The 13415-nt window shown below is 48.0% G+C and overlaps 1 protein-coding gene across 4 annotated transcripts in view; it reads right to left on the reverse strand.

Annotated features, from left to right (window-relative positions):
- Window positions 1-498: 498 nt before the first annotated feature.
- The window catches only part of Nup93 (nucleoporin 93), a 98380-nt gene continuing 85463 nt past the window's right edge, over window positions 499-13415 (reverse strand). For all 4 annotated transcript variants that reach the window (XM_015488705.2, XM_048792158.1, XM_048792157.1 and 1 more), the window contains 13 exons: window positions 12146-12303; window positions 10957-11122; window positions 10587-10680; window positions 9657-9848; window positions 8948-9074; window positions 8760-8832; window positions 8427-8471; window positions 7020-7136; window positions 6187-6305; window positions 5266-5383; window positions 4743-4826; window positions 3324-3452; window positions 499-766 (listed from right to left, as the gene is read on the reverse strand). In XM_015488705.2, the coding sequence (XP_015344191.1) occupies window positions 656-766; window positions 3324-3452; window positions 4743-4826; window positions 5266-5383; window positions 6187-6305; window positions 7020-7136; window positions 8427-8471; window positions 8760-8832; window positions 8948-9074; window positions 9657-9848; window positions 10587-10680; window positions 10957-11122; window positions 12146-12303 (1533 nt within the window). In that variant the 3' untranslated portion in view covers window positions 499-655. The remainder of the gene's footprint in view (window positions 767-3323; window positions 3453-4742; window positions 4827-5265; window positions 5384-6186; window positions 6306-7019; window positions 7137-8426; window positions 8472-8759; window positions 8833-8947; window positions 9075-9656; window positions 9849-10586; window positions 10681-10956; window positions 11123-12145; window positions 12304-13415) is intronic.

Below are 13415 nucleotides of genomic sequence, written 5' to 3' on the forward strand. Positions count from 1 at the left end.
ACAGTGCCTGTGAACGTTTTCTTATGGTTTTTCCAGGCCTGAGCTTTTATCTCTAGTGGGATTTCAACAGAATAACAAAGTAACTGATCCCAGAATCAGAGCAGGTTTGAGGGATGGTCTTGGACCACCAGGACTCTAAGACACACCCAAGAAGAGGGAGGACAAATAGCACTTGGTATGTCACACACAAATCCTAGATCCTCTAAGCCCAAGGTTGTCTTTCACATTCAAACAGAAATGTGAAGATGCACTGCAACTCCACTATATGGATTATTACAGCTAAATAAAAGCAACTCCTGAAGGCTTTGTTTCCTTGCTCATTTTGGGTAAATTTTTTTAATCATTTAAGATCAATTTATAGATACCTAAATAGCCTCTCATTCTCTGGCCCAAGAACTAGTGACAGCATTTTCCTCCATTAGACAAATAAAAATTTAAACAAAATTTCAAAGGAAAAAAAAACAACCCAATGAAAATAAAAAGAATGTTGAAAAAAAATACAAATCAAAGAAATTTATTGGTGTTGACAAAAATACATGATACAAAAAACAAAACAAAACAACACAACAGAAACAGAACCAGAAACCCCAGCCCACTGGACCCACGCGCCTAATGTACCAGCAGTGTCCAATCCCAGGAGCCCCAAGGCATGCCCTTAATTCATGAGGACCTCCATCTGCACCAGCCTTGCATTGGTGTCCCCAGATGTCCGGTAGGGTATCATTCCAGCAAAGGTAATCAGGGCTCGGGCTTGACTTCGGAGTTGCTGAGAAAAAGGGGAGCAAGAGTAAGAAACTGGTCAACTTTCAGATCAAGATATGGCAGTGAGAACCACCTCCATGTTCTTCCATTCTCTATCCTGTGGTACCAAGGACAGAGCCTAGTGGGCAGAGGACAGTTCCACCTGCTACTGTCAGACTCCTTCGGTGTGGTGCAGGGTTAGCTAAGTTTGTCCACTGGGGCCCTGGTTCCATGGGGCGTCACAGGCCTTCTGTTAAGCACAAGACTGATGGGTCTGTCAGGAGAGCCACCTTGCCCCACCTCATTGACTATTTCTGACACAGCCCTGAGCTTCAGAACTGCCTGCTCACGTTTTCTGAGCCTCTCTGTCTCCTGGATGGGTTCTGGCCATCTGCCTCTACGAGGATTGAGCTTCTGAGGCCCCCATGAGGCACCTGCAACACCAGAGGCGAGGGCTGTGACTGTGGGCAGCCCCAAGTCCCCTCCTCTCCCCTTTTCCTTCCTTCTGTTCCGTCCCTTTCTCCCTCCTGACATGTGCTTGCCCTCCATTCCCAGGTAATAATATTAATGAACCCTTGAATAGATGCTGTGTTTTATCAACCTGTTCTATCTCTCTATTCTAGGAGGGAAAAAGAGGCCCCTACAAATTTAAACTCAGATGTTCCAAAACAGAAAAAAAAGTCAAATTTCACTCTGCTTCCCAAGTGAAAAAAACAAAAGAAACCCAGGAGAACAGCTTCAGATGACTGCTGCCAAACCAAGACGGAAGGCCTGGGGTGGCCTGGGGTGCCCCGTGCTGCAGTGTGCAGGATGTTTGTCAATAAGAAATGACACAGCATCTGGACTAAACAGGGGCAATCTACAAACACCTTCTGGATCAATAGCACTTTTAAGAAAAATGAGAGACACTTGACACTTCCTAGATTTACTTTCTAGATTTTCATTTCAGAAAACTGAAAAGCAAACACTTTTTACCTATTATGTGAAAAAAATTGGCAATTGTGTATTCTTATTAATGTGATGAGAATACTCAATGAATTTCCTTTAAAAGTCAATCTTTAAAGTGTTTGGGCTTTTGTGCCTGATTTGGTTGCCTTAAACAAGTTCTATGGGGGGGTGTTCATGAAAAGGACCGCCCCCCTCCTAGACAGCATTTCACTTTAAACCAGGAAACCACTTGGTCTAGCAGCTTTGATATGTAAGCTTCTCTCCAGTCTTACTCACCCCACCCTTTCAGAAGGAAAAAGAAGAACGGTGGGCAGGAGGAGAACAGAATGGTTCTGCTCACTGTATATGAAAACCAAGTGCCTAAAAACAGAGCCTGAACCCCACACTGAAGGTGCTGCTGTGACAGCTCCCTTCAGAAGAGAGACATGGCTGCCAGGCCACCAGCTCCTGTCTGTAGGCGGGTCCTCCCTGACCTGTGAGCGGCTCAGAGCACCAGGAAGCGCCCACCATCTTAACACTCGTATCCACAGACACCCCTGCACTGGGTTCCTTCACCATAAACACAGAAGCCTGCCAAGGGGCGCACACGGTGAGCCCACCACGGTACACCCAGGAACAGGCTCTCATCTGCCTGAGGGCGAGGGGCAGCCTGTGATGTCTCTGTACTCTGGCGGACCAGCTGACCACTCAGTGGATCTTCTCTGAGCATAGTCACCCATATTGCTAAATTTCTACCAGCATCCCCAAAAGAAGCTCTGTTAAGGACAGTGCCTATGGGGGCCGTAGACATCACTGGAGACAGAAGGCAGGCTTGGCAGAGTTTCTTACTGCCCAAATCAGGTTTGGCTGTTCAACACTGTCCTGAGAGTCTCATCAAATGTTAAGTGGAAAAGTTATAGGAAAGAGAATTTTAAAAAACCCCAATTGACTTCATGGCTTAACTGCATCAATTACCTCTGTTTTTTTTGTCAAATCAATTGGAGAATAGATGCTGTGTTTTATCAACCTGTTCTATCTCCCTATCTACCTACCTATCTCAGTGTTCTACCTACCTGGGCTCACTGAAAGCCCCACAGGTGACAGAAGGGGTACAAGTTTAGGTGTCAGACAGACCCAGTTTCCAGACATGGCCCTTGCTCCTACCTACCACTGCGGGGCCCACAGGGCAAACAAGTTGCTTCTCCACTCCAGGCCTGTTTCCTGATCTAAGCTGGGGTAATAATGCTGTCCTAGTCATCTCTCTTGGGCCATTGTGAGACTCAGAAGAGAAGCAATTTACATTAAATTAATGTGTTGATAAAAAAAAAAAATAAAGTATGGTTTTGATGAAAATGTTTACCAACGAGCTGAGACTTACAAAATGACCTTATAACTTAAAATGAGCAGAAAGTCCTGTAGAATCAACTATAAATTAGCATCTGTTTGATTTTCTTCAAAGGTGATATTTATAGATCTAGCACTTTTTTTTTTTTTAAGCTTGAGAAGAGCAATCCTCCTGACCTGTGGTCTACCCAGATGCCACGTTGTAAGGGAAAAACATGGATTAGGGTCAGATGGTGTCCTAAGAGTGTAATGACTTTCCAAACCAGAAAGGTGGCTCTCAGCAATGTTTCTCACGAACGCTGGGATCTTACAGAGTCACGGTCCTCGATGACTCGCTGGGGCCTGGATGCCGAGGATGGACTGGTCCCCTTAAGCCTCTTAAACTGTGTGAACAAGATGTTCATGGTGGCAAGAAGAACTTCTGAGAGGTTGTGCCTGATCTATGCAGAGAGAAACACAGGGAGTAAGGAAAAGAGCCAGCAGCGAGTGGAGAGAGGGCGGCTGACTGCCTGTCACACCACATCCCACAGCTGCTGGCAAAGAGCCGGAATCACCAAGAAGCTGCTGATGGGGCTGGAGCGTCAAGTGTGACCGCGATCCCCGAGCAATGCTGCTCCGAAGGTCAGGTGGCCACTCCTCCTGCTCCCCTCACGGTGATCTCTTGGCAGGGCGGCCCAGTGATTACCAAAAGCAGCTGGATTTGCACATCTGCAGGTCAGGATGCACACACCAGTCCTCCCCAGTGCTGGCCACCCAGCCTCAGACTCAGCTGCCTCCTCTGCACACGCATGGCCCAACCAGAGCCCTCGGGGACACCTATGAGGCAGGCCCTGGTGCATATTTTAGCCCATATTGCAGTGAACAATGTGTCTAGGAAATGGCAAGAAATAACAAAGAAACGAGGCTCACAGCAGGTGGAAGGGGCCACTGGCAAGGGATAAGACCTTCTAATTCTGTGCCATAGTAGACTTGCCCTCCTATGCTGGCCTTCCTTCTCTAAAATAGAAACTTTTTTTTTTTTTTTTTTAATTTAAGAGGCAATTTGCTTTAGGAGAAACCATTGTAAAACCTCACCAGTGAGAATCCCAGAACCAGGTGGTTCTGGAGTCTAACTCTCTGTGCTTGAGAGAAAAGCCTTACCTGGGCTGCACACAGGAATGATGCAGTGTGTGTGTGTGTGGGGGGACGGGGACCCAGACCATAGCCCCTACCAGGGAAAGCAGAACCTCAGGCGGTAGGGCCTGCACAGGAACGTTTACTAAAGCTCTCCTAGCGATTCCAGTGTGTAGCCCAGCAAGCACCCCAGGCCACACAGTGGCAATGTGCTTGAAATCCTGCTCTGGGCTCTGGGGCTCCTAGGGTGATAACCTACTCCACTGGTCATGCACTTGCTTTTCTGGGCAAAATCTTTCTGAGAAGGGAAGAACGGCAGCGAATCATGACATGTTTCATGCATCCAATGGAAACTATTCAAGATCGGAGTTAAGCATTAGAGCACCCTCTAGTAAAAGTGGACCATAAAAAAATGAAACCAGTCCTCAGAGGATCAACCAGAAACCTGTTTCTCCCAAGAACATGTTCCATATACTCACAGGAAAACTGGGATATCTGGAAACACAGTCTGGGTGGTTACTGTACCTAGAGCTCATAGTTATTAGCTACATGTTAAAAAAGCTTCCAGTGGAAGTGAGGAAAACAGGATCCCATAACTCAGAAAGAAAAGGACTTACTTCATCGCTGAAATTTCTGAAGGCAGCTACTCTCTCTTCCACACTTTCCTGATTCAGGGGCACCAGCTTCAAGCGATCAATTATCTGTTTAAAACGAACAACCATCAGCCTCATATGACAAAGCATCGCAGTCACTTCATCTTCCTAAATTTAACCGTCAGCATACACCGTGTTCAAAGGGCTTTTTCACAGAAAAAGCGACTCTCCTTCGTACACACAAAGGCTTTGATTCTAACTTGCTGACTAACTCAATTCTTACCCTCACTTTCTGACACGATTTTAAAATTCAGAGGTTTACTTTGAGAAACCTCTTTTCAGATTAAAGGAGGAGAGAAAACAGAAGAAAACAACAACAAACAAGGAATGCAGAAATCCCCTTGAACTCCCAGGATCACACTTGTCCCTTTTCATTTCACAGGCACACTGGTGACATTTTCTTTGTTTTAAATGAAGTCCAGGAGGCACTTTGAATTTTCAAGGGCATACATTAACCTGTACTTCAAACACCCCTCCTGAAACTTACATCAAAGGCTCTGTCAATGTGACCGTTGTGATACTCATCAAAAAAGGTGATCAAGTCCAACAAAAGGTAGAATGTGGAGTCCACAAATTTATTTGCACTTATTCCCTGAGTCCTGTACCTGAAAGACAAAAGGGGTTTGATTTCTGTGTACTACATAATGGTGGGACAGCATTTCAAATGCTCTGGAATCTCTCAAACTTTGTGGATGAGGGGGACTGAGGAGCAGGAAACAGTGCTGAGTGTGTGTGTGTGTGTGGGGAGGGGGTGCAGGCGCGGATAGGAGGGGTTTGGTTTGAATCTACCTACAAATATTTCACATGATGCAAAACAGCCTCAACCACCATCTTGGCATCTATGAATCTCTAGTGAGGGAGGGAGGTACTGATGGGCAAAAAGCCCAGCAGCCCAGGCTAGGGGTTATTTGGTAAGTGGAAGTATCTCATCTGCCAAAGACTGTTCTTTTGTGTTACCCCAGGAAAGCATCCCAAATCCATTATTCTCTGTAAAAGGCACAAAAAAATAACATCTTTTGTCTCAGCTGGGAGTTAACCAGCTGAAGTCTGAATAACTCAGTCAACTGAAGGGGATTCTATAACACTGGCCATAAGAATCTGCCTCTCTCCATCTTAGCGTGGTTCCTAAAGCCTTTGAAACGGCTAGTGAAAGTGTAAGTAACAGCACACAATGAGCACAGGGCCTGGAACTCAACCCAGTGTGCGAGACACACCCTCCCCTGGGCAAAAAAGCCAGGTGTTATCCTAACACCAGGTGTTAGGATATGGGAAGCACTGGTGGCAGGGGAGTGGGCAGAGCACCCTGAAAGCTGTTTGCTATGGCTGCCTACTACAGCCGACACGCACGGGGGCAGGCCCAGATGGCTTGACAGGGGCCTTGGCCCCTCAGAGCCAGCTCTGGCCTTACCGCTCAGCGATGGAGAGCGCCATGTTCTTCAGCCGCTCCTTATTGGACTGGGGGGCACTGATCTGAGGAACAACAGGACTCAGCAGTTTGTTCATCAGCTCCAGAACCTTGTCTGCATTCTGGTCAAGATTTTAAAATTAGGAAATAATCAATAACAAAGAAAAATGAAATAACCAAGACAAAAAGGGAACTTCCTGGGGTGACGGGTCTGTCTTAAGGAGGGCAGCAGCTGCAAGACACACAGCTGTATACGTAATAGATGTATGCTTTCTACATCAGAGTCACACCTCAATCTAAACATTTTTTAAATTAATAAAACATGAATCATAACTCTCTTCTTTGTCTTCTCTGATAACAGGAAGAATGTGATGCTTCTTAGGTCATCTCAATTCTCAACAGTCACGTGTTCCATAGGTGATCTTCCAGCTCTCTCAAAAGGCCCTTGCTGTGCCATCGTTCTCGGGCACACACTGTGCACCAGCATGTCTGGGGCTGCCAGAAGGTGAGCATGATGGCATGTTTACCAGCAGCTTCACTGACAAACGTGATGGCTGCTTCTGCTGCTAACAAGTGAGATGACCGCGCAGTGCCTACAGGACACCACTCAGTATGCAGCTCTTGTTTGGCCAGAAACATCTTAGGAGCAGAAGTAACAGTGTAAACTGGGAATTTCACCTTGACTGGTGAAATTATACAGTTAATACTGCCTCAGTGGTGGAGAAAATGCTTCAGCTGGGGAGCACTACCACAGAGATGCTGAAACGCTGGTGCATTAAATGCCAAAAGGCCAGCATGTCTATCAAGTGCAGAAGAGGGGAGAGGGCACATTTTACCTTGGCAAGGTCATAAAGCTTTGCTGCTTCTTCAAACAGTCCTTTATTTTCTGCGACGGAAGCAACTTTGTTGATAATAGGCTTTGTGTCACTAGAAAACTTATCTATGACTCCAGGCTGACAAGACAAATTATGGAGGGGGAGGAAGAGAGAGATGGGTGCACACAGCTATTATTTTAAACACACAGAAGCAAAGAGGATTCAAGAAAAAATACTTTAACTGAAAATGCTTGCCCTGAGCAATGCATATATTTCTTCAGCTAGACCCTGGCTTTCTTGAAGATATAAGGTCCTATTAAAATTATGGCAAGAGATGAAGGAAATGAAACACGAAGGAGCAGACTCAATGAAGACACAGAGGAGTCAGCAATAAGACATCCGTGCTTTTGATTTCCAAAATAACCCAGGGAGTAAGTGAAATTATCAATGATTTTAAATTTGCTGATGCTCAGGAACCACAGAGAAAACTCAAGAGGCTTGGGAAAATATTTGAAAGATTTGGGGTTTGCTTTCTAAGACAGATGGCAAAAGGAACTCAGTGCTGAAAATACATGGCAAGAGGCGTCAGGACATTTAAGAAACCAAAATCACCATCACCACTCAACAGCACCCAAATGGTCAAGAGAACATGGGAGAGGCCTCGGGAGCCAGGCATAGGGACGATGGACTGTGTATTCTGATCTCCACTAGTGCTGAACCAAGTCGAGGTGACCTGCCTCCTCACTTTGGAGGCAGCACAGGAAACCAGTAAAGAACATGAGCTCTGAGGCCAAAAGGACCGGGTTCAAACTGCAGCTGGTGATCTTGCTCTCCATTTCTTCACTTGGAAAACAGATAATAATGGTTCCCACCTTGCTGGATTATTGTGTCAATTAAATAAGAAACCATATGCAAGGCATCAGCATAGGGCTGGCAGCCGTCCCTGCCCAACAAGCAGCGGGGGATGACGACATGCCACCACCATCAGCATCATGGGCCTTTCTTCTGAGCTGGATGGTGTGAGCCCATCTCAAGATTTTCAGGCCAACACATCTGTTTTTCCGAATGAAGAAAGTGAGTCCCTGAGGGGCAAGGGACACTCCTGAGGCCACAGGGAGTTAGGGTCAGGGCTGACCTCTGACAACAGGGCTTCTGTCCTTCTGCTAGGACACCCAATGGTGAGTCTCAAGGAAACTGCTAAGGCGCCACTAGAAAAGCTACCTCATCATAAATTTACACATTAAGGAAAGACATAAATGTGTAAAATCAAGCCATCATTGGATCTATAATTTTCATTCTGTTTTTTATACTAAGCAACTTCAGATCTGCATCAGTAGTACTTTGAATCCTGAAATCTGCCTGTATTCTTGGGACATTCGTGAATCCCCAACGAAGGCCAACGTTTCTCCAGGGACACATGTGACCCACCTTTCTACTTCCGTCATTCTCTAGTTTCCCAAGTATCATATCAAACTGTGGAGGAAAAAAAGTTTACTCAATTTACCAGACAAGGATACAAACGTAATACACAGTTCTTTGGAGGCAAAGAGGGGAAAAAATGGGGGTGACGGGGAATCCTACACAAACTAGGCAACAATGACACCAGAATCAATATTTTCATTGTTTGAAATCAAAGAACACAGCCCCCCTCCTCCCCACGCCACATCCACACAAAATGCGGAGGGAGACGTGCAGCATTGCCTTAAGGAGAGAACTTGGGAACTGAGAGCTGGGTGGGGGGTGGGGAGGAGGCTGACGTACCTCTCGACTTTCGATTACCAGCTCACTCACACAGCGCAAAAACATGTTTTCTCCTTGACTATCTTTCTCCTCCCTGTGGAGGCACAGGAGCACCTCAGTGTCTGGTGTGGACACAAGGTCTCCAGCAGGCATTCTCAGAATGGCAGAAACCAACCCTAGGTGAAGTACGGGGTTAAAAGCAAATGTACCTGAGGAAGTAGAAGTACTGGAGGGCCTCCCTTGGGTCCGTGGACTCAAACTTCCTGGTATAAAGCATGAGTAGCCGCACAAAGTTCAGCCGCCGCATGCAAGGAGGGTCACCAGGCTCATGGCTGACTGTACCGTGGGGGGACAGAAGAGGGAGCACCAAATGGGAGACATTGGGGACACAACTCCTCTGACCCACACCACTAGGCTCAGCATCATCGATTCCTGCAGCCCAACCCACATTTCCCAATTAAGCTCTTGACAGTCCCCTCCACCACCCTGACTGCGATTTCTCTCCTTGGATAGACGACAGAAAAACAGCCTTGGTGGTAAGAAAACAGTCTTCACGTGCTGGTCTTTGAATGAAAAGATAATACCGCAGACCACCCACACAGCATGCACAGAAGACTGGCTGACTGGGGTTTCTAAGGTCATCACAGCCAGAGCCTAATGGAACCAGACGCAGGACTCCAGGGGCTACCTTGCCTGTACCATTCTTCAGGCAATCTGGCCGCAAAGGCAGCCCTTTGCCCAGCACTTCCTGTGTTTAACACTCCGGGGAATACGAGTCGGGGAAGAAAGCAAGGACTCAATCCTAATCATCTCTTTGTTCTGAAATGATTGATTACATCTGCCCAAAGACTCAGTGGCGATTCCTTGGCCACTATTACGGATGGGGGGGCGTCACTGTCCTCAGTCATGCATACTCACGGAGCTGAGCACTCTGTCCTGAGGATTTTAAAAGCAGCTTCAGCTCGAACAGGACCAGGGCCACATGGACAGCATGACAGCGCAGTCGCTCCATGCGGAAGAGAAAAGCAATGGCGGCTTCGAACTGCGCTGTCAGGAACAGCACTTGGAAGTAGAGGAAGGGCTGCTGGTTCACCGTGAAGTGGGACTCACCTGGGGGCGGGGAATAAAGCCCACTGAGAAAAGCTGCCGATGGCAGCCCAAACCCCAGCAGAAGCCTTGGGCGCCTATTGGCCTTCCTGGGTGGGAAGAAAGCACCAGCACGAGCCTGAATTAACGGAGGGGACTCTGGACACAGTGAACTGCCATGTGAAATGGACCTGATCCTCCACCTTCTCTAGACTCACAACTGGACTGGCAAGTAGGGCTGTGCTGTAAAACTGCACGAGGCTAGAGAGAAGCAGAGTCAAAGACCCGAGTGCAGCAGGCATTGCTTGCCCTGTACCTGGAGGAGCCACTTCCTACAGAGACAAAGGAGACTTCAAAGAAGCTTCAGTTCACTCACAGTCATAAGTCAGGATCCAACAACTACTGGCCACCAGGGGTGTCTTCCATCCTTTCCTCCCCAGATTTTTAAACAATGAGGAGAAAAAGGGAAGACAAAGACACTGTACTCTTCTTCATGCTCACTGACAAGAGCCAGGGGGAGGCAGCAGCTAAGTCCTCTCCCTGAGCAAACGTTCCCCACAGCAGTTTGAGGAATTAGAGGAAATCATTTACTGCTGATGACCAATAAGCAGAAACATTCATTCCATAGGGCCACATGGCCTCTACTTCAATTTGAATGGATCAATTTCAAGACAGAGATCAATGATTCTCTCCTCTTACCCACCTAAGGTAGTTGCCTTAGGTGGGTAAGAGGAGAGAAGGTGGTTGTGCCCGAGATCTTACCATAGTCTTCCAACAGCTGTTTCTGGAACTGTGAGAGAGTGAGCCTGTCTTGTGGGGAGCTGGTGCCATCGTCATCAAAACACACTTGGTTCAACTAAACCCCAAAAGAAACACGTTAGTACAACTACATCTCGGGCCACGCGTGCGGCTGCTCAGGAGCCACACCCAACACTGTGAGCTGGAGTCTGTGGCAGAGACTGCAGTTATTAGCAGGGAGTTTGAAAATTTAAACAATGGAGCCAGGAGACAAGAAAGCCACTGGTGCTGATAGCCTCACTGGCATCACGCACTAAGCAGGTAAAACCTGTGGCCGGAACTGGGGTAGAGCAAAGGGCTGATGCCCTGCCCAAGCCAAGAAAGCACTGCTGACCTTCAGCCACAGGTAGTCCTCGGTTTTGTCTGCCACTTCACTCTGATTGTCAGTGACATCGCATCTGCCAATGATGCAGTACACGGCCCGCTTGTAGGGGTCTGTGTTGTTCCTGAGGGCTCTGCGGTAATGAAGCCGGAGCTTGTTTTCCGTAGCTGGGGACAATCTAAAGACAAGGGACCAGACAGACATGCTCAGTGCACATCCCCAGGGCAAGTGAAAGCACCCATCTCCCAGAGCCGAGCTGCTCAGCCCTGCAGCACCTCTGCTTCCGCCTGACTCCGCCCAGTACCAGCACTCCTGGCTGCCAGCTCTATCACTAGGACCTGCAGGGTCAGGTCAGAAATGCTGACGCACCAGCGCTCCACTGCGCCACAGCAGCTCTTGAGCAGTTCCCCTCAACGGCCTCAGCCCCCTGAACTGCTGCTCCCTCATTCATGTGGGGTCGCCTCCCAAATGAACTGCCTGCATGCAAAACCTTGCTTCGGGGTCTCCATCACAGGGAACTCCAAGACATCAACCCTACTTTAATATGAGCAAGACAGGGACTTGCACTTTCAGACAACATTTTGACATGGCAGGACTGACACTGCCCTTGTTTGTCATAGGTACAGCTGGAGTGACCACTGCTATTTCTTCTATACACAGACACATCAACTAGGCTTGAATATGAGGTTGTATCCAATTATGTTAGCAAAATCCAGAAGAAGACTAATGCTTGCTAGTTCCTTAATGTCACAGAACTTTTAAAAAGCTTAATAAATTGATTTAAGGTCATATTATAAACTTTTAATTCTAGCCTTTGAGTTATGAAGTCTATAACAACATATTTCTGCATCGGGCTCACCAGAATAGGACTCTGTAATACAAACAGTCCATTTTAGCCAGCACCCTGATGAGCCCTGGGTGTTCATGCTAAGTCAGATCACGCTCCCCAGCACACTTGTGCACTCGCTGGATCAGGGAACTCCCAAATGCAGACGTGTGCGCGTGTGTAAACAGCCATGAGGGAACAGAGCTTTCCTTCTGTGTTTCCAGTCATGTTCCCAAGAGTTCTGCTCACTTTCTAAGCTTCTTTTTTCCCCAAGTAGAAATTTATTTTAAGCATGTGAAGGAAAAGGGAATGATGTCAGTGAAGGCCACCCCCTGGATTACACGTGGCTTCTCGATGGGCCACCACACTCCGTACCTTCTGTCCTTGCTGTTCATGTACTCCTGGAACCAGGTCTTGAACTCTCCCAGCTGGTGCTGGGCTCGGTTCACCACCTGAGAAGCCGCAAGCAGGTCTCCGCAGCGCATGCAGTAGTAGATCAATGCCCAGACAGGGTGGCCCTCCACCTCTCCATCCTGAAACAGGACAGATGGTGCTCAGGTGACAAACCAAAGCTCACTGACTGCCTCCTGGTGTGCCAGCGCCCAGCGCAGTCCCTCTCCTAGGCCAAGTCACTTGATTCTCACAGCCACCCCATGAGGTAAGAACCATTAACAGCCTCTTGCTCCCTGTTTTCCACAAAGAAACTGAGGCAGGGAGGCTGAGTGACCTGTCCAGGTGAGTTAGGAAGTGGCAGTGTGGCCCTGGAGCCTGCCCCTAGAAGTCCACTCACCCAGTCAGTTTTCCCCAAGGAATCTACAGCCAGTCCTGTTTTCCCCAAGGAATCCCAGTGGCTGGCAGTCATCAGATGCCATTATTCTGTGGTAACTCAACTTCAACTAGCCCCAAGAAGCAAGGGCTAAAAACACCACTGACCAATAAGGGAGCATCATTATCTACCCAAGTGTATAAAATCCCAACCACCAACCAGGAGCCATTTCCTTCATTCAAATGCTGAGCTCCTTGTGTCAGACACTTCAAAGCCCCAGGAATCTGAGGCAGCTCTGTCCCCACTCCCCCACTACTGCAGGATCTACCTGAATCCAGTCCTGTTACTGTCGGCACAGCAGGCCTGCACTCACCCAGCCCTGCTTCTCCTGACTGCCCTGGAGAATGTACTTCCTACCTCCTTTCTCAGCCCTTCCCTCCCTTCTCCTAGCAAGATCTTTCCAAAACTCACATGGCACCATGTCCCCTGTCCACTTAAACCCCTCTGTGGACCAAGACCAAAGTGCTTGTGAGTGTGGCGTGCAGGCCTTCTCCGCAGGCCCGACCTTGGCGAGCCCTGCCCATGCCCCCTCTCCAGGTGCTCTCTGTAGCCTCGGCGCACTTGTTCCCGCAGTTCTCCCCACCTGGAATGGCCTTTCTGGGGCCTGGGCTGGGGAACACCTGTTCTCTAAGAGCAAGTGTGACCTTCACTTTCTGTACAAAGCCAGCCTCCTCTATCTAGATCCCCCAGGTTAGGGCATTGTATATCGAGTGATGCTTGATTATAAGACGATTCCCCTAGCTGGATGGTGAGCTCGGAAGGGCTGCATCCTAGAAACCCTTCTGGCTAAAATTTCACAAGTCATCTCTGACTCTGCGT

The sequence above is a fragment of the Marmota marmota genome, unplaced genomic scaffold (genome assembly GCF_001458135.2).
Source record: "Marmota marmota marmota unplaced genomic scaffold, marMar, whole genome shotgun sequence".
In the NCBI taxonomy this organism is placed as follows: Eukaryota; Metazoa; Chordata; class Mammalia; order Rodentia; family Sciuridae; genus Marmota; species Marmota marmota.